Here is a 25,527-nt window from a genome sequence, read left to right on the forward strand (position 1 = left end):
CCATTAGGTATGTTTTGGGGATGCAACCTCCGGAAGTGGTCTGTCTTCCTAGAAGGTGGCTCTGCACTGATTGGGGCTAGGAGACCAGACCCCTCATTAGCATGTGGAATCTCTTCAGAGGGCTCACCAGGGCTCTGGCTGGCTCCAGTAAGGATCCGATGCCAAAGGGCTCCTCAGAGCCGCATCCAGATCAATACTGGGAACTGGCCTTCTGGGAAATCACTAATGGTCTGTGGGAAATCACGTGGCGCATTAATGAAGAGCTTCACAGCTGTCCTAGGATCCCGAAAAAGGATAGCCAGAGGCCAGGTGTTGGTGGGACCGAGCAGCTCCTATGCCCTTATGGCTCCTTCCCAAGCCGAGGGCCCTTCTTGCTGCATGACAGGAGGATGGGGGCCGTCCTCGCCCTTGCTTCTGCCCATCTCCAGGCTAGGAACAAGGGGTGCCCTGGCCCAGCTGTACCTCATTTTCCCCAGACGCCAGCCAACTTCACAGCAAACCACAGCTGATGGGTGATGCATCTGAGATACATCGACCCTGTATGTTCTACACAGGAAAGGAACAACACACGCGCACAGGAACAACACACCTTTTGAATGGAGAGAGAGCTATGTGAGGCAGGGCAAAAAGAAGATCTGAAGGCTCAATCACTTGGAGGGCCCCTGGCCTCTCTGTTTTGTCTGGTCCATGTGATGAATCCATCACCACAGCAACACCGTCTCTCAGCCTCTAAGATGCCCACGGTCGGTTGTATTTTGGTGTGGCGTTCGGTGACATTGCAATACAGCAGGAGAATGCTATTTATGGCCAGGCTCATCCAACGTCTAGGCTCTTAGTGAGAGGGGACAACGGCAGGTGCATGCCAGGGCAGTGTCTGCAGAGGACATGAGATCCTGAGATAACTTCAGAGTTACAGGTGGCTGTGCACTGCCCGGTGTGGGCGCTGGGAACTGGACTCTGGTCTTCAGCAAGTGCTCCCGCCTACCACTAAGCCATCTCTCCAGCCCCGTTATTTCTTTCAAAGACAGATTGAGAGCGGCGGCGGTGGGGGGTGGGGGAGGCAGAGAATATAAAAAGTGAGCAAACATAAATAGCACTGACTCAAACCAGCGGCTGCAAAAGTCACAAACAGGCAGGTGAGTCCTGAGGTCAGGGCAAAGTCCGCGTGGAGCCCTGTGACAAAACGATGGAGCTAAAATGGCTGGATGTGAGTCAAGCCTACGAAGTGGCCTCGGTGACCTCAGTGAGACAAGAAACCAGAAAGCCTCGTTGTCAATGAACTTCAAGGCCTGCAAAGTCTCAGGGCCTAGCTCAGCTCTGGCCAGTGGGTTTCCATCCAGAGGCAGCTCAAATGTCACTTCTGCCCAAAGCCGACCTGGCTACCACGGTTGTCGGCTGACCCTCTCTCCTTATGCTTGCTGATTCCGGTCTCCCAGCTGCTCTCTCACTTGCCAACTGCCACCTCTCTGGGGACAACTCCCTTCCCCTGCCACTGTCACCTGTATCTATCTCCATGTGTACAGGAGCGAGTCAGGTTTATCCACCGCACCGCTCCCCCAACTAGGGATTGAACTGGTTCATTTTAGGAGAGCTGCCCAGCTGCTCAGAGTGTGGGACGTTAGCAACCATTACCGAAGCCAGCAAGTCTACCCATTTATCAAGGATTTGTAATGAAAATGTTCGTAAAATATGGAGGTGGTTTTATTGGCAGCAGCAGAGTAAAATTGCCCCAGAGAAGGTGGAGGAAGGGCGTCTGGAAGAGGAAGACATGACAGCAGTAGGGCCAAGCCATCCTCAGGAGGCCCTGCGAGGAGGTGGTTGTAATCTCTGGGTATATGGGCCCCTGGAGGCCATCCCCGCCCCCAAAGAGGACAAAACATCCAACACAGAGCTCAGAGGAACACTGGTGAGGGCGGGTCTGTGCGACACAGATGCTCCCTGAAGGTTCTGCTGGGGAGACGGGCCCAGATCACAGAGGCAGTGCAACTCGGGAGCAGGATAACCGGAGAGCAGGTAGGGCTACTGAGCCTGACTGCATCGGCAGGAGGCTCCCTGCCATCCTATAAGAAGGCGCTGGGCTTCATCTTATGTAATTTTTTTTTTTTCCTGGAAGGAAAACAGCATGAACTCCCCAAGGCTGCAGATGGCTCCAAGTTCTGGGTGGTGAAATGCCAAGCGGATGGCAGCGAGCAATTAGGAATTTATGGAGCATGCAGGAGAGGTGGGGAAAATGTCCCCATCTAGACATGTGATGGGGCGTATGAGCTCAGCTGTGGCCTAAATGGGCCGCTGCATTAGGCTGGCCTCAAGAAAGCAGATGCTGGATTTGGACACTCATGCAGGGTGAACAGAGTATGGTCAACAGGTTGTCCAAACCTGCCATCCCTAAGTGTGGGACCTCAGTCACTAAGTCTTCTCAAGCCCCAGTCTTCTATAAAATGGGACCGGAGGACCACAACTAGAGAGGTGGCTTAGCAATTAAGAGCTGCTCTCCCAGAGGACCTAGGTTTGATTCCCAGCGCTCCCAAGGTGGCTTGCAACCATCTGTAACTCCAGTCCCAGGGGACCTGACACCCTCTTCTAGCCTGTGCAGGCCCTGCACACATGTGGTGCACATATATGCATGTGGGCAAAACATTCATACAAATAAAAAAAAATCTTAAATGAAACTGTAGTGCCCATTTCCCATCTGGGGAAGAATAGGGCCCACAGTGGGTCACACATACAGTTCTGGGAATGTAGTCATGCGGCAGAGCCTGGTGTTGGAGAGAGAACGGGGCTTTTAAAACTGGTAGCTATGGGCTCGGGTTGCATTGCTGCGACTTAGTAGCCTGTGCCTGAGACTTACTTCCTACAGCAATAAAATAGAGGGAGAATTATGTTAATCACCTGACAGGCACTATGTGAGCCAGAACCGAAATACCCAGCGGCACAGCATGCACTGGCCTCTGTGTAGCTTCTGTCACTTTGCCAAAACTAACACAGGTTTAAATAAAACCTGATACAGAAGGAGCCTAAGAAAGACATGTATTCAAGGAACATATGCCTTCTGCATCTCTCCGAGGTGAACCGTGGAGGCTCTCTGAAGTTGTGGTCTCAGTGGAGAGAGCTCTGCCATGCTCACTTTCGGTGTGCAGTGCACCAGACAGACAGGCAGACGGTATGAGTGAGAGACTGCCGAGATCCCTCCTCTGTGGTGCTCTCCAGCCTCTCAGGACAGATATCTGGTCTCGACCCCAGATCCTGGCACGAGCACCAGTGACTTCTCTACCTGCCTTTCTCCAAGCTGAGGGCTCTCAGAAGGTAGGGCTGTGGCCTTTAAGGTTTCTACATCCCTAAGTCCCAGCACAAGGTTTGTCCTACAGTGGATGATTGCAGAGGGTCATGGGGGTATACAGCAGGTCGATCAGACAAATGACTCTCTGTTGGGGAGACCTGCTGAACCCTAGTTGTCAACTGCTGTATACCCCCATGGCCCTCTGCATATTCCCCCTTTTTACTGTGGTTTTGGCAGTGGGATCTCTGCCTTTCTCTCTGGTTCACTCCTACTGGAAGTCTCCAAGGTCTTCCCCATAGAGACACATGAGAGACCAACTCCAGCCCATCACTGGCTCCAGCCTTTGCTTCCTCCCTCACCAGGCCTTCTGCTGCTGTCCAGTCCCCAGGGGAGCACACATCCCCTCTCACTCTGACCCCACAATCCTTCAGGCCTCGTTCTCCTATACGGCCCTTCAAAACCTTCCCAAACAGTGGTCCTTTGGCAAAAAGTTAGAAATACAGAAAAATCTAAAAATTAGAATGAAAACTACCCATCAAAATTCCACACCCCAGCCAGAACTGACCACCTCTGTATGCCCATCCCTTCCTACCTGCATTTAAAGCACAGTTACTGTCTTAGATGCACCGCCAGGAGAGCGGGTGGAGAAGCCATGGCCTAGAGGCAAAGCTGAGAGAGGCAGCCATCTCTCCTCCTCACTCCTCAGCTCAGGGGAAGGGCGTGGGAGGGCCTGACAGCAGTTGTGGGGTTCTGGTGCTGTCTGTTACCAGGTTGGGGTAGGTCTCTTCTTTCGAGGATATTTGGTGTTTGAAATATTGAAAAGTTATCAGATCTTGTCAAATGCCTCTTCCATATCAAGATGACTATGTAGTTTCTGTTTCAGACGATTAATCTGTTTAGTTGTACTTTTTCAGATATTGAGCCATCTTTGCATTCCTGGGACACACGTCACTTGAGATTTTTATCTTCTTACTGTTTTTCAGTGTTGCTGGATTCAGTTTGCTGGTTTTTATTTATTTATTATAATTGCGTGTGCATGCTATGGCACATATATGGCGGTCAAAAGACTAGCTCTGCAGGGTTAGTTCTCTCCTTGAACTTTAAACAGGTCCTAGAACTCACGTCATCAAGCCTGCATTCTGGATTTATTTGTTTTTTTTTTTTCTTCTCTCTTCATAGGAGATGCTGACCCAGTTTTCTTTCCAGGTAATGTCTTTAGTGGCAATGCCAGCTCCTGGGAATGAGTTAGGAGAGTTCCCTCTCCTGACTTTGTCAGTGGCGGCTTGATGCTCCTCTTTAGGAAGGTTTGTGAAGGGCAGGCATCACTTCTTGTCTGCCAATTTCAACAGGGAAGCCATCTGGGCCTGAGCTTTTCTTTGGGGGTAAATAATTGTTACCTGTTATAAGTCTACTGAGATTTCCTATTTATTTTTGAGTCAGTTTTGGTAGTTTGCATCGTCCTATAAATTTCTTCATTTTTGCCTAAGTCATCTAATTCATTATTTTATCTATTCTTTTATAATTATCTTCATTTTTAAAAATTTGATAGTAGCCGGGCGGTGGTGGCACACGCCTTTAATCCCAGCACTTAGGAGGCAGAGGCAGGCGGATCTCTGTGAGTTTGAGCCCAGCCTGGTCTACAAGCACGAGTTCCGGGACAGGCTCCAAAGCTATAGAGAAACCCTATCTCAAAAAACAAAACAAAACAAAACAAAAAATTAGTAGTAATGTCCTCTCTCTAATTTCCTGATTCCATTATTTAAGATTTAAATCTTCTCTCTCTCTCATCAATTTAATTTAAATCTCGTCAATTTTGCTGAAGATTTCAAATAGCCAACTTCAGATTTATTTTCTATCTTTCTCTTTAGTTTAACCGCTTTCTGACCGAATCTTACTGTTTCCCCCCTTCTTGCTTTGGTCTGGCGTGCTCTTTGCCCGGTGTCTTAACACAGAATTTCAGTCCCATGAAACTCTGGTTAGAGACTCTCTAAGTGACAAGGGGAAAAGAAAAACACAGGAACACAGAACTGTTGGGGTGGCTCTCAACCCTACTGTTGGGGTGACTCTCAGCCCTATGGCTGCCTCAGCACTGACCTCCCTGTAGAAGCCGACAGTCTCATAATGATCCTCTCCACACCTCTTGTCACAGGCGCAACATGACTCTGACCTGCTGTCCCTTTCCTAGGCCCAGCATGGCTTCCCAGAGCTCAGGCTGGCAGACTCTCCTCCCTAGAGAGCCATGGGGTTGTCTCACCAATGGCTGCCTCACACAGCAGACTTGCCCATCTCTGACCCAATCACCATGGCCAGAAAAATGAAAACCAGGAAAAGCTAATTTTTGTTACACGATGAAGCTCCAAGCAGGCTGGGTGAAGGACCCCAGAAACACACAGGCTGCAAGTGGAGAAGAGATACCCTCTCAATGTCATGTACTGTTGTGGGAGAAGGCTCGATGGACAGCAAGGGCACGTATGACCTGCTGAGGTCTGTCCTCAGGGTCTGGCATCACCCTGGTTATCTGTGCTCAGCCACCAACATGCCAGGTGTGTCCTTCCTCCTCCTGGCTCATGCTCCTGAGAGCATTAGGACCCTTCTGAAACATTTCAAACTCCAGCAGCCCCAACACTCCCGCTCACCTCCATGACTTGGCTATCCCTAGCGCAAAGCATCAGAACCCAGTGGTGGCTGAGATGCACAGCCAGTTCTCTCTGTGACTCTATTCACGGGGGCTGAGGATTCCTGGCCCTTTCCCACTCTACACGGCACAGCAGTCTTGTGCTCACGTGACTGTCACAGGGGTGTTGCAGCCTTGAGTTATGGGGTGGGCCGACCCAGAGAAGGAAGGGAGCGTGTCTGGGAAACCTCCAGAAGGTTCTCCCATGTCTGGTCAGCTGTCACTGAACCTGACAGTTAGCCTTGGCTGCAGATGACACTGGGAAAGAGAGGAGAGAACTACGTCTCATTAAGAGCAACCCTGAGTCCCGCTCATCCCTGGGCCTGAAATAAGTCAGAAGGCATGGGGGACGAACCCCAGAAAGGCCAAGTCAGGGCCCTCACTCTTTAGACACAGGGCTGACTTTTGGAATGTTCTCTCTTCTGTCTGCCGCTGCCCTTGGACTGAGACAGCACACAGCAAGGGACAGCCCCACAGGCTGGGATTTCCCCCAGGGTCCCCCTGAGAAGCACAGATGTGGAATGGCAGGCTGCTCATCCAAGTCTAAAAACCCAGCCATATGGAGCTGGGAAGATCCACCCAGTTGGTTTGGCTGTACAATGCCGTCCACAACATCCAACCTCAAGAGCCCCGAGACTCTGACAGCTTCCACTAAGGCCCACACACCAGGCCCAGGTCAGCGCACAAGTTAAACAGGCTGTTAAAATTAAGCAGAATTAACTAAATGTGTGGGCCAAGGACACACAGCAAGAAGGCTGCCTTCTGTACACAGGGGCAGTGGCCTCGGAGAAGCCAGCCCCACCCACAACTTGATTTTGGAGTGCCAAGCTCCAAAACTGTCAAGAAATCAATTTCAATTTTTTTTAAAATATTTATTTATTTACTTATTATGTATACAGTATTCTGTCTGCAGACCAGAAGAGGGCACCAGACCTCATTACAGATGGTTGTGAGCCACCATGTGGTTGCTGGGAATTGAACTCAGGACCTTTGGAAGAACAGGCAATGCTCTTAACCACTGAGCCATCTCTCCAGCCCCCAATTTCAATTTTTTTAAAGTCAACTGTGTGTGGCATTTCGACAGAGGGACCCAAGTACTCAAATGCATCACCTTTTCCAACCTGGCCCCCCAAATTAGCCACTCCATGCTCACCTACTGTGTAGTGGGAGTCATTCCCAAAACCCTGCACAGTTTCAGAGTCCCATATCGTTTCCCACCTCCAGGTCAGTACAAAAGTGGTCCCCTGTTGACTAGAGTGATCCTTTATACCTCCAAGACCCAGCTGAAACCTGTCTGAATTCCTCCCTCAAGCCCCAACATAAAATTCCTGACGTTTCTGAGCAGACTCCTCAGGGGCCTGGCCCTGCCTCCCTGACCAACATGCAGGGCATCTTCAAGGCAGAGATGGCATCTTTTGTTTGTCTCCACAGAGAAAGCTGTGCCATAGAGGACGGTCCAGTGTGTTTGTGGGCCCTCCTCTGCTGCCCTGGGAGTTACATGTGGAGTCCACCCCCAGGTCTTGGCATCCTGTGGCTCCCAGGCTGAAATGGAAAGCAGCCTCCATCTGCAGTTCCGCAAACCCTGCATCTTCCCAGGCAGCCTCCCACGCATGTCACAGTGAGGTTGGTCAAAGTGCTGCTACCTGGTAAGGGGCTCTTCTGGATGTCCCCACTCCTGAAACGACACCCACAGGCTAACCCTTCTGAGAAAAATGTCTCCTTTCCTGAAACTCCACTGGGGGCTCTGCGAGTTGCCCTCCCCAAGCCACCCCACTGAGAACACTGGGAGGCGGACTCACGGTTGTAACAAACATTTTGGTGTCTTGTTTTGTTCCAGAAGTGGGGGGACACTGGAGACGATGGAACAGAACATCAACAATGAATCCTCCCCTGGAGAAGCTCACAAGCGATGAGCTCTGTGCTCATCACAATGCTCGTCCTGATGCGCTGGGCTCTCACAGGCCCGCAGCAGCTAGACCAGGGGACCCTATACTGAAACTTGGGTGAGCCACAATAATTTTTTTCCCTCTTTTAAATTTTATTTGCCTCAGATATTTGACACGGCAACAGGAAAATGGTTAACAAATCCTGAAACACTGCTACTCCAAGCACAAATCTGAGCTAGTCTGAAGGATGGGGCCAAGTGGAGAAGCACTGGGGTGATCCTACCATAGCCCCCCATTCCTGGGTGTGTGAGTAAAGCCATCTGTGACCAGCAAGCACCTTCCCAGCCTGCCACACTCACACTCGTGCCGCCACCACAGAGACCTGCCAGGTGGAGCCCTCGCAGACCAACAACTCCTGAAACCATGCACTGAGCCACTGCAGCAGAACATGAGTGAAGACGCTCACCCACACCCTGACCACTCGAGACCTGGTGAATGACACTGTAGTGACAGCCTCACCCTGTGCATCTTGAGCATTTCCCAATAACAAAGGAGAGAAACTCACATGCAGACTGAAAGTGCTTAACACTGGGACCTCTGAAAATCAGTTTCTTTAAGCTAGAATTGACTGCTAGGTGTGCCTCTAGGAGCTGTCCCATTCTCCTTCCGGGCAAGAAAGACCACACTAAACCTTACAAATGGGACAAATAATAACAACAATGAAAATAAAAATTAACAAAGTACAAATGCTAGCCACCTTCTCTTGGTAGGAATATAAATTAGTGTGGCCAATAGAAAATGATGTGGGCTTCCACAAAACACCAGAAGTAGAACTATGCCCCGTCTCCTCGAGGTACCCCTGAAGTCACTACAGCAAAGAGAGACCCACAGCAAGCTCCTGTTTACTGAACAGAATGGTCAGATAAAGAAAATATGGATGTGATTCAGCCACGGAAAGGAACAAAACTGGATCGTTTGTGGCAGTGTGGATGGAGCTGTGGGACACTGTGTTAGCTGAAATAAGCCAGGCACAGACAGACAAGTTCTGAATGTTCCCACTCCCATGTGGAAGCTAGGAAATTTATCTCATAAAATCACAGAATGGGCTCACCAGGAGCAAGCAGAGGGGGCAGAGTGTGGGGAGAAGGCAGTAACCAGGTTCAGGAGTAAACACAACAGACTAGCCATTACTGTGGTCTCTGCAGGTCTGTGACCAGTGCCATGAGGGAAGCAGAGGATGATGGGACAGGTGTCTACAGGCAGCGAAGGGTATGAACAACCTGGAAAACGGACCTGCTCTGACGCAGGGACCTCACTTCCTCCACCTTCCTCTCCATTAACTCCACCCCTGTGTCCTGCTTCACCTTCTAACTCTGTGATAAACATCATGGCCAAAAGCTTGGGGAGGAAATGGTTTATCTCCTCTTACCATCACTGAGGGAAGTCCAGGCGGGAACCTGGAGGCAGGAACTGAGGCAGAGGTCATGGGGGAGAGCTGCTAACTGGCTTGCTCAGTTTGCCTTCTGTTACCTCCCAGGACCATGGACTCAGAGGGCAGCACTCCCCACAGTGGTCTGGGCCCTCATCAGTCATTAGTGAAGGAAATGCCCCACACACTTGCTTATAGGTCGGTATGATGAGCTTCAGCCGAGGCTCCTCTTCCCAGATGACCCAGTGTGTAAGTTGGCAATCAAGCAGCACGCTCCGTGACTATCCACAAGCCTCTGGAAGTCCCCAGGCTAAGGGAACCTGTGATTACAGGGACAGTCCGTGCTCGAATCTGTTCTTCTCCCAGCTTTATGTCCCGTTTTCCTTTCTTCCTTTCCCCTTCCTCCCTCTGTATTTCCTCCCTCTCTCCCCCCTTTCCTTCCTTTCTCATTTCCTCCTCCCCTCCCCCTTTCTTCCCCTTCCTTACTTCCGGTGGGCTGATAAGGCTAAGATCAAATGTGGAGAAGCTCGTGTGGCTCTCACCGGGGACCGCGATGGGGACCGTGAGGCATGAGCTCTCATCACCACACCCACAAGCATCTGTGGAATGAGAGCAGAGCCAGGTGGCCAGCAGCACCACGGCATTGGGAGGCATGGCAGGACATGCTGCAGGTGGAGCGGTCTATGGCACACGGCTCTTTATGAAGCCCTCGAATACACAGAGCACAGCATCACCCCAGTTTCACCCATGATCACCATGTAGTACCATCCAGGCCCTACAGCACCAGGGCTTTGAGAAGCGAAAGGAGCCACCTCCCAACAGGAACCTTGGATGACTCTAAAATATGGGACAAGGGTCATCTTGTGACCTCAGCTGTGAAAACTTGCACCACGAAAGACCATCCCCCCCCACCCCCCCGCACAAAGACATCAAGAGCCTGGCTCGCAGGCACAGACAGAGTGTTCCTGGGATTGCAGTCTGAACCCAAAGGTGCCGACAGACCATGGAGGACAAGGCGTCCGTTCACAAAGGGGCTTATTTTGCTATCTGCCCTCTCAGACTCCGTCACCAAACAAAGCCAGATTTGTATCTGCAGAACATTCTTACAGCAACTGGGAGAATTTATCCCTTAACGAAGCCGTTGGGAAAACCAACCCCAGCACGGCAGCAGCCTCTACTCTTCCCACCAGAAAAATCTCTGCCATTCGAAGAGTCTTTAAAAAACAGCCCAGAAGGGACGGCCTACTTAACAGCAAGATGGTTTGCTAATGCACAGGCAAACACACCAGCAGGAAAATAACAGCTTCCTGCGAGGGAAAGAGACTTGTGGAAATTCTTAAAATAGGCGAAAGAATAGAGAGGTGCTTCTAAACAGAGGTAGGGGATTAAAAATAGCAGTACTGCCGGAATGTGCACAGTAGGGCCCACGTTCGCGGGGTTGTGGGGTAACAACAGGTGCTAAATCCTGTGGGGATGAGCTACGGGGGCCCACACGGCTCTCCTCCACTTCTCCCACCGGCTCATTCCAGATCTGCTCCAGCAAGTGTCCAGCGCTTCCCGAACGGGGACTAAGTGGCCAGGTGACACTGTCTGGGCTCCCTGGGCCCTTGGGTGGTGAGACTCTGTGGATGACCTTCCCTCCCTCCATGCGCTTGGTCTTCGTCTCCATCCTCTGGGACAGCCCTTCTTCTCACTCACATCCCTGCAAACATAAGCAGCCGGCCAGCAGTGAGGGCTGCTGCTCTGCCTTTGCGGCTCTGCCTCTCTGCTTGGCACCTCTGCCCTGTCTGTCCTTCTGGAGGACGGACACTGCAGAGGACACTGGGTAAAAGGATCATAGCTGAAATCCAGCCCACACTCTGCTTACCAGCCTTTGTGGTGGAAGCTGCCCATGGCATGTGGCTTCACAGGCTTCCTGTCTAGCCTTTGCCACGTGGTATCTTACACACACACACACACACATACACACACACAGAGTCTCCTCTCCATTTGGCAGAGTGCCATGGCCCTCCCTCTCCCCACCTGCTCATATGTCTGGCGAGTGGAAATGGCCACGCTAAGTGACCTGGGAGTGAGAGCCTGGGGGTAGATAAGCAGAGAAGACCCAGCGCGAGCCTGAGGTGCTGGAGTTCATCAGAGAACTAATTGTTAGAGCTGAGCTATGGAAACCTGGCCATCTTGATTCTCATGCAAGTCACCAGGTGTCAACTAAGAGAGGAGGGTGGGGTGGTTGATGTCTAGCCCCAGGTGGCGTAAGTTCAGAAGGGGTACAGGAGATGGAGACATTAAGACACAGATGCCCTGAACACAGAACAAGCAAACAGGGAGGCGAGAAAGAAGTAACGACCTGGCCCACATCTTGTTTGGAGACCCCAAAGGGAGAGAAGTTTGACCTCTAAGAACAAAATTTCTGCTGGGCGATTCCAATTCTTCACCTCCCAACCTGTCTCCAGATGGCTGGAAGGGACCCATATCCTTGACAGATGCATACCCAGTGTGAGGAGGGTGTTATGGGGCGGGCCAGAGGAAGTGACATCTGAATAAGCTTCTAGCAAGTGGCTTCTTCCCAGGTAAATTTGCATAGGTGGGAGGAAGTGTTTCAGGTTGGCACTGGCAACATTCCAGATGGAGAGAAACGGCAAAGAAAGGAGGACCCAAGCTGTCTAGGTCAAGGGGCACAGAGGTCCCTCAGTAGCGCCCCACTGAGGAGCTGGAGAAGAACAGCAGCAACTGAGCTCCAGCTCCCCACAGAGCCACCAATGAGCATGGCGTGCGAGCACAGGTAGTGAGCAGACATCATCCTTGGCGGTCCATCACCCGTGCATGCCCCTCATAGCCACACCTTACACTCCACATCAACAGAAAATCTTGAGGATGGTGCGGGTGGCACACGGTCTGAGCATGGCCTCGCTGGGAAGCACCAGCGGGGGAAGGGAGCATGCCTAGCAAGACACGAGAAGGCTTGAGTTCTGGAGTCCGAGTGGTGTGGTCATCTAGAAATACTGGTAACAATGGGAAGATACAGCACTTGCCCAAACCCAAGACTGGGCCTTACAGCCAGATATAGACCAGGCCACTGGTCCATGAGCCTCAGGACCTCTGAGACTGGAGTGGTCACAGTGATGGCTTCCTCAATTAGGGTCACAGTGGCCACAGAAAACAAAGCATGAAGGAGCAAGGGCATGGACCACGAGCAGACCATCAGGCTGGAGAAGAAAGCACTGGGGTCTGGCTCAACCCTGTCCACTTAGCTTCTCCTCCAGCAGAGGAAGAGAGGCTCTCCTGCCTGGAGCCAGCAGGTGGGGCAGAGCTGGGTAATCCTCTAATTACAGAGTACACTCCAGCCTCAGTCACAAGAAGCAGATGAGCACTTTAGGGCTCCATCACCGAATCAGCACTGTTCTCAGAACAACAGAATCCCCACCCAGTGCGCTCACTCTTCTTGAGAACAGCTATGTGACTCTCAGTCCTGATTCAAAGTTTAACTTTGTAGGACTGACGGCCACTTGGTGAAAGGAACAAAAAGGTAATCCCAGGGCATGGCGCAACCATGGATGTCAGTTCAGGAGAACTTATGGCCTCTTGACCCAATCCACAGGACAGTGACCGAGACCCTGCCCATCAGAGGGAGCTTGCCAAAGAGCAGGTAGTTGACCTTGCCAGCGTACAGAGTCTGAGCGAGGCAGCTTGTCACCTGGGGCGCTATGAGCGCTTCTCTCCTATCTTTCCCCAGGACAGACATATCTTTAAACAGCATGCCTCTTTTGATGTGTAAATAATTGTGAAATAGTTTCCCTTTTCTTTTCGCCCTATCAAGTGATCTTTATCCTAACCCCCAAACTGTAAGAATGGATTTAGAGAACACCTACCAGGAAGGTCAACGTCGGCCATGACTGGTGATGAGTCTAGAAGAGTAATGGACAGAGGATCTGAAGAGTCTAGAGCAACCCAGCAGGGGCAGTCACAACACAGTGTGTGTTTGGGGGGGGTTGGGGGTGAATGTGGGTCTATATGCGCGTGTGCACCTATGTGTAGAGGGCAGAGGCCAACCTTGGAAGCTGCCCATCTTAGTTTTTGAGACCCATTCTCTCACTGGGACCTGAGGCTCGGTGCATAGGGCAAGGCTGATTGCCTGTCTCGGTCTCCCAGGCACTAGAAATACACATGCCTGGCCACTATACCGCTCCCAGTTTTTTACAGGGGTTCTGGGGACGGAACCCAGATCTTAACTCACGCTTGCACAGTGTCACTGCATCATCTCCAGTCTGCCAGAGGCTTTATAGCCCCAGATCTCTGCTCCTTCCTGGGAAAACAGCCACAGTAGCAACTACGCTGTTTCCCTGTGGACTGGTGCGGGCATTAAAGAAATCACGAATGGACAGGACCTCGTCCAAACTCTGACCCTTTCTAGGTCCTCCACAAAATGAAATCCATAGTAACACTACGGCTATATTAGCTATTTTCATGACTGTAAATACTCATCTGGATGAGTAAGGCCTGCCTTGATGTGGCCAAAGGGAGTAATGATTAATGGAACCCAAGATTCCAGACTACCATATTAAAATCAGCATGTTTGCACGTGTTCGCAGTGTAACAACTATCCCAAGAATGTGTTTTTCTTCCTCAGGGTCTGGGGAATTTACCATACGTAAAGAGATAATCAGCTTCCCCTGTAACAACTCACTCAAGAGCAGCTAGCTCTCCTCTTCCTCCCATGGGAGTTTTAACCAACTTCCAAGAAGTAGGTTGAGCTGGTTTGCCAGCTTGTGGCCAGCAGACACCTGTAACTTTGTTGTCTGGGAACCTGCAGAGCCAGTCCTCCAGGTAGTGAGGCCACTCAGGTAAAATGTCCCAGCAGGTGCTCGGGGAAGGCCCAAGGGATAGGAGGACAGACAACTGACCAGAAAAGCAATTTAACAAATGCCAAGTCTCAAAGGCAGACACGGGCCCTGTGGGAGACAGGCCCCAGGGCTCCAAGGGCAGGGCAGTCTTCTGAGGTTCCAGGTCACAAGGAAACAGGTGCATGTCACGTGGCCAGTGGGACAGGCGTGGAGGTTCAGTCTCTTTGTTCTTTTCTCATCCTTTCTTCCCCTCTCTCCTCCTGACTGGGAGGAGGCCTGTTAAGTAAGAGGAGGCCCAGATTGCACTGAGGGAGGTGAAAGGGCCTGGGGTAAGGGTGGGCTGAGGTACCCTCTCTTCCTGCCAGCAAGCAGGCAGTGCTATACGTGCAGTGGTATTTTGGGGTCTCTCAGACCATGAGAGACCAAAGCTTGCCAAGCAGCTGCTCCTGTGACTGAGACCTGGAGACACCTGGCAGCCCCCTGCCCTAAGCCCCACTTCTCTGTTCCACCACTAGGGACACTTTCTCCAGGACCACTAAGACCTCTTCAAGGTCCATTACTATAAGGAGCCTTCCAGGACAGTGCTGGTCCAGCTAGTCTCAGCTGGTTGTGAAATGTTTCCAAAACTGGCTCAATGAGACGCAGTTCCCCAACCCCAAAGGTAGTTTAACAACTGAATTCTCTCCAGGAGGTGGTGGCAAGCCATGTGGACATTGGGATCCAGAGATAACTACCTGTGTTATCTGTGAAACCACAGTGGGACCCCGGACTTGTCTATCCTCTCTTACAACACAGAGCTAACAGTATGGGAAGTGGCCAAGCCACAAACGCTAATGGTTCTGTGGTTCTGTGGCTTTCTGTAGTTCAAGCCTCCTGCCCTTTAACTTTTTTACGCATGTTGCTTTCAAATCTTTGAGCCCAGTAGCGGCCAATGTCCAGCCCTGTTTCTATGCCCACTGCATCCATCACAAGACAGATGCTGCCTTCCCAGAGCCAGCTCAGTGGAAGCCAAGACGTTGGGTTGCTGTCTCTAACTAGAGCAAAAGCAAGTGAGCCGGGAGCTGCCTGCATCGCAACTTCAGTGGGGAGATTGTGAAAACCACCCACAGCTAAGGCGAGGGCAGCCAACTTGGCCATGCCTGGCCCAGTCCATCCCCCTCCCCCCGCTGAAGACTGCAGGCTCTCTGTTTTACTGTGAACTGGGGCACTGCCACCACTCCACCAACAAAGCCGCCAAAGGTTGAGGGTGGACATTAACGACGGACTTTCATTCCCTGCTCCCCCCCCCCCCCCGCCCGAAGTGATTAAACTGCTCGCTGTAGAAGGACTTGTTAGAGAGTAAAAAGAATGGACGGTGCTGGCGTTGGTTAAGTCAGAGTGAGAACTAATGATTAATGGGGGTAGCAACGCTCCACACACCACACACCTGCACACTCTCCTCTACCGCACAGCACACGCAGCAGCCTGTGCACCACTGCCCACTGTGCAAACACACAGGCGGCAGCACAACTGGTGTGGCTGCCCTGAAGCTATGACATGAAAAGTCACTACCTGTGTGCTGTTAACAGGAAGCCAGGAGGGCCGCACGCACCTGGTTGAGAGAGACACCCAGAGCCCCAGTGGGAGACACAACACATACGCCGCAGGGTCCCACGGAACAAGTAAGCCTCCTCTGACACTGGGAACAGGAAACAGGAACAGTCACCAGGCCAAGGCTGCCACAGATAATCTCTTCCCTGAATAACACAAATGAGCAGGGCTTTTCCTGCTTCGCCCAGAGAGCACTGTCTGGCTGTGCTCAGCCCCAGCCTGTTTCTAACAGCGAGACAGACCCTGGATGAGAAAGCGGGGAAGGAACAGAGTGACTGTTTGGGAAGGAGCCAGAAGGAGACACCAGACCCGTCTCACCCCAACTAGCTGGGTATCATCTCTGAAACTCAGAATTAAGCAGAAATAGACAGCAAAGGGTAAAATGTACATACATACACATATAATTTTAGTTTTCTTATTAATTCAGTGGACTTTTTTAAAAATTTGGGTTTGCTTTTAAATGAATGCTTCCAATAAGAAATTAATTCTGGTACAAAAAAAAAAAAGTCATGTGAATCTCTGAAAAGACAGCAGAATCCTATTCTAGCTGTAGTGAAAAAGAACTCTTGACCCCTCATTTTTAAGAAAATCATCTGTTAAGTACAGCTCTCAACTTTGCTAACACTGCTGTGCCCAGGTGTTAACAGCCCAGGAGATAAGTCACAGAAAGGGTGGACCCCATAACGACCAGGGAAGAGAGCAGGTACCATGACGGAGGAGCCACAGGAAGAGGACTTACTTGGGTGTGCCACTGGGCTTCCAGTACCTACAAAAGAGGTACTGTCCGTCTGCGTTGATCAGGTGAGGCAAGTCCTGGTAGGGAACATTCTGTGGAGTTCGCCTGGGAGAATTTGCCTCAGGCATTCTGCTGAGGTCTTCTGGCCCTTGGAAGAAAGGTGGACATATTCTAAAGTCAGAAACACACTCATGCCCATTTGGGAGGAAAGGAAGCCGTGTCAGAGTCAGGACTGTGGCTTTTTTTTTTTTCTAAGCACCTCAATTTGAGATATATATATATATATTAAAATTACATACATCTCTTGCAAGTCTCTCCAAGACTGAAAATCCCATTTGTTTTTAAGAAATGCTCACTTTATTTTTTAAAGTGCCTCATTACAGCCCCTCCCATATGTGTTTATTTTAAATCATCTCAGGAAACTTCATCTTAAAGACTGTTTTAGCTGTAATCAAGCGGAAATTACAGTCAGTTCCGTGGGTACAAAGCCCCAGCTGCAAGGACCCATCTCTCCTAAAATCTCCACTGAGTGGATTCTAGGGGGGCATAATAAGTAGGTGACGCGCCCCCGAGCGATTTTCCCCTTCTGAATGCCAAAGATGCCATGACAAACCTGTTTCCATTCCGTCCTGGCTTTTGCATTCCACTACCGCCACAGCCTCGAGTATCAGCGCCAGGCGAAAGAGGGCTGTTCCCTCATCGCGGTCGCAGGGCAGCACCGCGGGGTCTGCGCCCTCCCCGCCTGGGCTGCAGGGGTGCGAGCAGCTCCCTCCTGCCTCTCCAGCGCTAGTTCATGTCACCACTTTTCCAGAACACACCCCTGAAGGGGTTCCGGGAGCGAGGGACAGCGGTCCCCAGCTCGGAGCTGCAGCGAGACGCGCTCCGCGGCACCGCGCATTCGCGCAGATGCGGGTCCCCGAGCAAAGTCACCCCGATTCTCCGACAAACTTTGCCTCCTGCCCGCCCGCGACCGCTTGGGGAAGCAAGCCCCGCGGCTGTCATCGGCACGCCACACGCGGCGGGGACTTGGCCGGTGTCCCCACACCGGGCTGGAAAGATGTAGTTGACTGGCACAAGTCGGTTTGGGGGTTGGTGTGAGGGCGCGAGGGGCGCGCTCACGCGCACGAGCTGACACGCGCGCACACTCGTGCGCACGCACACGCGCGCAGGGGACCCCTGGCGGCGGCTCCTATCCTGAGGCAGGGGCGGGAGGCAGTTACCCGGGCCACGAGCGCCGCTGTCACGTCCCCCGAGCACCACGCGGGTCCGGGTCTGCGGCGGGCTAGAGCCAGACTACTGCGTGCGGCCGGCTGCGCGGCGATAGGGCGCGGCGTCTGCGCCGCCACTTTATCCCCAGCCGCTCGGCGGCGGGGGCGGCCCGCTGGGTGGGGACGCGCGGGGAGGCGGCGCCGGGGGCCCACGTGTGCCGGGCCCCCGGGGAGGAGCGGGGCGCCGCCCGCCGACCTGCCACGCGCTCTTCCAGGCCCTAAGCGGCAGCCGCATGGGAAGTGTCACGGGACCCTGAACCGAACTAAGGGATTCTTCCAGCCCAGGCGCACAGGCAAGAGCAGTGACCCCCACACAGGTACCCCGAAGCAGAAACGTGCTCACAAGTACTGAATGCACTTGTTTACAGATGCACACGTGCAAGACTCCCATTCAGATAGCACAGGTGCGGGCACACCCAAACGGACATAAGGACTCATCCTCAGGATTCTTCCCCCAGATGCTAGCTGTAAGCTGCTATGCTTACTGTGCTGAACACAGGGGCACGCAGGAATGTCACGGTTACATGAATACAGACACACTCCCTAGACATTATACACACAGATAAAAACAATACACCACGTGCACAGTGTAGACACAAAAACTACAGCTCCCATCTTAAAAAGAATAAGAGGTCATTCTGGAGCCATTTTGAGTGACCGTGGCCTGGGAACACAGACTTAAGTTACCTCAAATTCCATGTTCAAAAATGGAAGCAGTTTCAGGAAGTTTTTATGGCTTTACAGAACAGAAGAAGTCATAAATCATGACAAGTTTAAAATACATCCGAGGGGTACACCAGAGAGGCAGGTACCAGAGACGGGGAAGTTTTCCTACAGGTTCAAGATGCTCTCCGGAGGCATTCCTGGCTTTTGTATTGGCAGAAGCGAGCTGTCCTGTTAAGTCTATAGATTCTAAAAGGGTTTTATCTATTGTCACAGATGTTAGTTCCGACAAAGAAGGCAAGGAAGGAATGAATGGCTGTTCCAGAGGACCAGAATTTCGCCCAAGAAAAGGTAATTCCTCTTTGAACCTGCAACATTTCAACCTCTTCCACAGTCCTGAAATGCTAATCAGGCAGTCTCTGTGGACAGTTTCCTTTTAGGTCTCCTTCACAGCCAGACACGGCTTCTTTCTGGAACAGAGATGAACCACACAAACCAAGACAGACATTCACACACAAGTATTTAGAACCCCGGAGAAGGAAACAGACACATCACACACACACACACACACACACACACACACACACACACACACACACAGCATGGAACCACGTCTCCTAGGTGCCCCAAGAGCAGGGTCCCACCAGCACAGCTGACTATGTGTCTGTGGAGAGTCTGGAATGCAGCCTGTCCACTGTGTCCTAGGCCTGGCACCTGTGAGTGACAGCTGCAGTGGAGCCAGAGGGATGACCCTGACCCATACCCACCTCCACAGGCCTTCCAGAGCTTTCTTCTAGGCCAACCACTTTGCCAAACTGCAGTATTGAATAGTGTCACTGTTGTGTGACTCAGTGGTCGTGACCACGGAAGTGAGGCTGCGGCAGAGCCAGCGATCTAACTCGAAGAGAGGACAGTCTGGTTGTAAGCCACGCCCAGGGATCTAGGCCACCCTCTGTCTTAGGCGGGTCCCAGGGCTTGGACACAGGAGTGGCTAAATTACTTCTTGGGGCTGTTTTTATTTGTTTTCTGGAAGGCCAGGGTTAGGGGCAGCAGCCTCAGCGGAGGGCCCTGGGAGCCCAGTCTCAAAGCTGGATTGGGCCTGTTGGGTGCATACCACTGTTCACTTCAGCTGTGGTTTACTGGAAGGGCGGCTAGATCCAGTAGCACCAGTGTTTTCCGATTTTTCAAGGGTTTGAAAATTTTGAGAAGAGAGGTCACTGGAGCCATCAACAGGATCTCTCCTGAATCCAGAGCTGCTCCCACTTGAACACCGACTGCAAGTTAAGAGATTTAGGGCCTGGATGCAGCGCCGTACCTAGTCTGGTTATTCAGGGAGTGCATTTGGTCATCCCTAGAGGCCATAAATTCCTTCCCATCCTGAGCAATAATGGTGTTAAGAGTTCAGATTCACCAGGGGAAAGAACATAGATTTGAACCAAATTATAATTAAATTATTTTATTAGTTATTGCTGACAGCAAGCTGACAGCCTTAAAACCAAAGAGGCTAGAGGATGGGGTTTAAAAGTGGGCACCACAGTTATCTCCTTGGTGTGGAGTGTGTAAGTTGAGTGAGAAACTGTATTTACTTCCCTCAGTTGTGAGGCACTGTCTCTCTCACCCTGTATACATCGATAAAGGAGCTGCCTGGTGCACAGTGATAAGTGTGTTTACAAAAGCCAGAGCAAGCAGTGAATCTTGCACAGTACTTTTACATTTTGGGGAGGGGGCAAGGAGTCAGAATTTCTGTGAACTTATCTTTTAGGAATTTAGAATGGGTGCATAGGACAAAATGGAGTCTCCCTTAGCCATCACAGTTGGACCCAGGGAGAAGGAGGGAGAAGCTAGGCTAACTGCCTCTAGTGGTGATGTCTTATAAAACTACAGAGCAATATCACAGTGATAATGGATTTACTTTTTATTTTTTATTTCATTAATTTTTCTGAGACAGGGTCCTACTCTGTAGACCTGGGTAACTTGGAACTCATAGATAGCCACCTGCCTCTGCCTCCCAAGTGCTGGGATCAAAGATGTGTGCTGGTGCGGGACAATTGTCTATATCCTGTCAATTATGTTTTCAATAAATGCTGATTGGCCAGTAGCCAGGCAGGAAGTATAGGCGGGACAACCAGACAGGACGTAGAGGCGGGTCAATGAGGACAGGAGAATTCTGGGAAGAAGGAAGCCCATTCCTCCCCAGTCCTGTCCAGACACTGAAGAAGGAAGATGTGACTGCCCCGCTGAAAAAGGTACCGAGCCATGTGGCTAACATATACTAGAATAATGGACTAATATAAGTTATAAGAGTTAATAAGAAGCCTGAGCTAATGGGCCAATCAGTTTATAACTTATATAGACCTCTGTGTGATTTTTCTTTGGGACCTAAGGACTGTGGGAACCGGGCACGACAGAAAGCTCTTAACAGTATGATGCCATGCCCACATAACATTGGATTTATACAATCAAGAAAGGGTGTCTCCATCCACTGAGACCCCTCCTGGCACTAGTTATAGCCACATTTCCTTCCCTTTTCTCTTTGCCCACAACCTCTGACAGGCATGGCTTTGTTTCTATTTCTTAATTTCTGTCATCTCAGAGTGTTTTGTTTTGGAATCATGAAGTAGATCTGGACTATCTGGCATCACGTCCTGGCTTACACGCACTACATAACTACCCAGTTCACCTGGTGAAGGACAGTTTGTCTGTGTGGTTTCCAGTTTACAGCTAGTTCTGAATGAAGCTGCTGTGCACACTGGCTAGACACAGTGAAGCAAGCTCACCATCCCAGCCTTCTGAGTGTTAATGCAAGGATTACTTGGAGTTCAAAGTCAGCCTGGTCTGCACTGCTAGACCTTGTTTCAAATAAACAGGAAAGGAAAAGGAACTCGCTTGCTTAGTTTTCTAAACAGCTGATAAAATGTTTTCCAAAGTGAGTGTATCTGTTTACATTCCCACTGTTGTTGCCATGAAAATAATGCTTAAAATTTTAAAAACTTTTATGTGTATATATGCATGCCTGGGTGTATGTAATATGCACTACATTTATGCAGGAGCCCAAGTAGGTCAGAACAGGGCATTAGGCCTCCTGGAACTGGAGTTATAGAAACATGGCTGTGGGCTGCCATATGGGTGCTAAGAACCAAGCCCGGGGCCTCTGCAAGAATAGCTGGTGATCTTAACTGCTGAACCATCTCTCCACCTTCCATCCCCAATTTTTTAAAGCCCATCTGTTGTGCGTCTTGTGTTTTTATCTGCATTTGCCTGATAGCTTATGTTGCTACATGCCTTTCCACGTATCTGCTTTCTCTGTATCCTAGTGAAATGCCTCACTGTGCCCTCTGACCATAGTATTATTATGTGTTCTTAAACCATTGAGTTCTGAGTGTTCTGGATGTATGATAGAAGCTATTCCTGTATCAGACGCATGATTGACACGTATTTGCTCTTGATTTATAGCCCATCTCTTCAGCCTCTTCAGAGGGTCATTTGCAAAGCAAAAGCTTTAATTTGGGTCATAACCAAATCTTTATACTGTTTGCTTTAGTGGATCATGTATTTAGTGTTAAGAGAAGTCTTGGCTTAGTCCTACATTTGAGAGTATTCGATCATATTGAGAGTTATTATTGTTTTATATTTTATGGTTAAGGTGTGAGATTTAGTTCAGGTATTTTGTTTGTTTTGGTTTTGTCCACATATATCAGTTGTTTCTGCATCTTTAACAGGGTTATTATTTTTCCACTTTTCTCAAAATTGGTCTTCTGTATGAGTCTGTTTCTGACTCCCCCTTCCACCCCATTAGTTTGTATCAGCTTCTCTGGCAATACCATTGATAACACCATGGCCTTTTCTCTAACAAACCTAGAATGCTATATACTGATAACCCACATTTTACAAGGTTGGTTCAGCTACTCTAGTTTCTTTACCTATTTTTATTTTATTTTATATGCATTGGTGTGAGGGTGTCAGATCCCCTGGAATGGATTTACAGACAGTTGTAAGCTATCATGTGGGTGCTGGGAATTAAACCCAAGTCCTCTGGAAAGGCAGCCAGTGCTCTTAACCACTGAGCCATCTCTCCAGCCCCCCAGTCATCTCTTCAGCCACCTCAGTCATCTCTCCAGTTCCCTCATTCACCTATTAATGTATATTTTTGGTCAGCGTTGTCTATACCTACTTTAAAAGTCTTGTTGATATTTTGACAGAAACATGGATATCTATTTGCCCAGGGTTGACATTTTCAAGGTTAAGGCTTACAAACCATGAACACTGACACATCCACCTACTTCTTTAAACACAAGGCAGTAGTTTTAACAGCATACAAGTCTTACACAAATGTTTTAGATTCATACTTTTTTAATTTTCTTTTTGTTTTTTTTGGGGGGGGGAGTTTGAGACAGTATTTCTCTGTGTAGCCCTGGCTGTCCTGGACCTCACTCTGTGGACAAGACTGGCCTCAAACTCAGAGATCTGCCTGCCTCTACCTCCCAAGTGCTAGGATTAAAGGTGTGCGCCACCAGTGCCCCGATAGATTTATTTTAAGTAATTGTAAATGTCATATGTAGTTTCTCTTAGTGTGCCTAGGTTCATTTCTATGGTGATAAAATTGATTTTTGCTTCCCAGGCTTGTAATCTGTAACCTTGCTCAACCTACTATAGGGGAGCTTGAGCCTCCTTAGGACTGTTTCTACATATACCATCATTATACTTGAACTGAGTGTCTTGTAGACAACATGTAGTTGCATTTGGATTTATTTATTTTAATTTTATTTATTTGCCTGTTTATTTTTTGGCACAGGGAATCAACAGCAAAGGATGGGCCGGCTGCAGAAATTCTCTCGGTTTGTTTTCTCACACATCTGAGAATGTCGGGACCCTTCCATTCCCGGAAGCAGGAAGAGTGAGGCAAGCACGTCTGCCACCTTTGCCGAGCGCAGCAGAGAGATCACTACCAGGTCCTTGGCTCTCTTGTGCCCACAGAAGCCTCTAGAGCAGGACAGCTCTAGACATAACCAGGTTCCAAAAATAAAACATAGAAGTCAGTGCCAGGTTCTTCTGCAACTATTGTGAACTGGCTAGGTGATAATCAAGGAGAAATGGCATCTTTCTACCGCTCAGGAACTCTTATGTGACCTGAGATACACTGGAGAAGATGTCAGGCTGGAAATCCCAGTGAAGAAGGGGGAGAGAAGGCCGCGTTAGAAGGCAGCAAGAACACCTAGTGCGTCTCTCATTGAAACTGTGACCGCTCTTCTCAAGTCTTCAGGGTTTTGGTTGCTGTCGACCCACATAGTAAGTAGCTTGTGCTAGGAGGAAAGTGAAGATCAGGAATAGAAACTGTGCTTAAAACAAAGAAATGTAAGGCTTTGCCTGTGAAGTTGGGGGAAATTAAAGCTGAGTAATTTGAACCTCAAAAACCAGCAGTGCTCACTAGCTGGGTCACTTCCTGGTAAGCTTCTTCACCTCACAGACTTGCCTTCTCACCTGAGACTGGGGAATACCCTAACCAAGACTGTGACCGTGGTGTTGGTGGCTTAGCTCCACGAAACTGGACGTGCCAAACCAGACACAAGAAAAAGAACTTTAGCATATAAAGTTTTTGTTTTTTGGATTTTTTGTTTGTTTGTTTGTTGGTTTGTTGGTTTGTTTTTTTTTTTTCGAAACAGGGTTTCTCTTGTGACTGGCTGTCCTGGAATCCACTTTGTAGACCAGGCCCAAACTCACTGAGATTTGCCTGCCTCTGCCCCCCAAGTGCTGGGATTAAAGGTCTGCACCACCACCATCTGGCTACATATGAAGTTTTCAATGTGAATTTTAGAAATTGTTGATTACACACTGCAAACCTAGATTTCCTGTGCTGGACACGTGAGGTATAAAATGTTGAGGGGACAGGGGACTTCCTGCTCTGATCTGTAAGAGGATGTGGCTCTCTCTGCGGCGGCAGGAGGTGCTGAAGTGGCAGCAGGCTTGTGGGCCTGGAATTGGAGAGGGCTCAGGTTGGGGATTGAGGCTGAAGCGAGCCCAGACGCAGTCCCTGGGGCTGGCAGCATTCTTGACAGAAAGATGACAGCAGAGGTGTGGCCTGGCAGCCTCCACACTGCACCTACCCTCACAGGACTTGGCCTGTGAGCACTTTACAGTATTTGCATTGCTAACCAACATCTAACAATCATGACATTTCACCCAGTAATGCTGGGCTGGGTTTCCTCTGAAGACAGAGGCCCCAGAGCAGGCACATCTTGCCCACTCATTTCAAGCAGTGTGCGCCTCTCCCTACTTCCCACCCCTCATTCAGCCCATCTCTAAAATAACCAACTGGGATTTCCGGGTTGTTTGACTGGGTGGTGCTTTCCTGAGTTGTCTACAGGGAGGAAGGGAGGAGGCTTGGGAAGCAGGGTCAAGTTCAGTGTGGACTTTTGAAAAACAGTGTTGATCTCTCTGGGGAAGTCAACCCAGAAGGCCTGGCGAGGGTACAGTCGGAGGTCAGAGTGGAGGTGAAGGTTGAGGAGTCGCCATTCGTGAGCAGTGACGTCGTGAGCACGCTGTACACAGGGAATGTGATCTGGAAGGAGAAATGGCCCTGAGGAGATTCTTGTGAGGAGGAGAAGGAAAGGGGAAGAGTTTGCAAAAGTGATGGAGACAGACACCACGAGATCATGATTCACGTGCCAAAGTCACTGCACACTCCCACAGAGACCCTGAAAGTCCCCAGAAGCCAAGCAGAATAGAATGGAGAGATACACAGTGGGGGTCGATGGCACTGTGAAGGAGAGAACCCCATTCACGGTTCACGAGGAGAGACATCAATTTGCATTATTGATGAAGTGATTGGGAAGTATCTTCTGCGAAGAATAGGGCAGGACAGTGTGAGGCCACTGGGTCCTAGAGCCTGGTCACTTGGATTAAGACCGTAGTTCTGCTGGCCTGGAACTCTGGGTCCCAAGCAGGTGAATGTGGTGGAATATTAGCTTAAGAGTTTGATTCCCACGGCTTACCTAAAAAGTCAGGCATGATGGTGCACACTGGGGCGTGGGTGAACGGGACGAGCGCTGGTGCTTCCTAACTAGCCAGTCTAACACCAACCAGTGAGCCCCAGGTTCCAGTGAGGAACCCTGTCTTCCCCCTCTCCCTCCCCCACCTCCTATCCCACCCCACTGCTGCCAAAAGAA

At 50.2% G+C, this 25,527-nt stretch overlaps 1 protein-coding gene and 1 long non-coding RNA gene across 8 annotated transcripts in view; one reads left to right on the top strand and one right to left on the bottom strand.

Annotated features, from left to right (window-relative positions):
- The window catches only part of Mgll (monoglyceride lipase), a 165,114-nt gene that overhangs the window by 79,995 nt on the left and 59,592 nt on the right, over positions 1–25,527 (bottom strand). The window contains exons 1-2 of one of the 6 annotated variants that reach the window (XM_048416524.3): positions 19,132–19,151; positions 16,437–16,581 (exon numbers count right to left, since the gene is read on the bottom strand). In XM_048416524.3, coding sequence (XP_048272481.1) covers positions 16,437–16,561 — 125 coding nt within the window. In that variant the 5' untranslated portion in view covers positions 16,562–16,581; positions 19,132–19,151. Of the gene's footprint in view, positions 1–15,658; positions 15,760–16,436; positions 16,582–17,046; positions 17,500–17,653; positions 17,809–19,131; positions 19,152–25,527 lie in introns of those variants that run through there. The other 5 variants (XM_048416523.3, XM_048416522.3, XM_048416525.3 and 2 more) reach the window with 5 other exon arrangements.
- LOC125388440 (uncharacterized) lies at positions 17,885–24,140 on the top strand. Of its 2 annotated transcripts, none has more exons than XR_015002247.2 (3): positions 17,885–18,046; positions 18,641–18,715; positions 23,157–24,140. It is a non-coding gene; the product is annotated as an uncharacterized LOC125388440 (long non-coding RNA). The 2 variants fall into 2 exon arrangements; XR_007228234.3 differs by having other exon boundaries at positions 17,885–18,018.

This window comes from Myodes glareolus, chromosome 6, assembly GCF_982192425.1.
Source record: "Myodes glareolus chromosome 6, mMyoGla1.1, whole genome shotgun sequence".
Classification (NCBI taxonomy): domain Eukaryota; kingdom Metazoa; phylum Chordata; class Mammalia; order Rodentia; family Cricetidae; genus Myodes; species Myodes glareolus.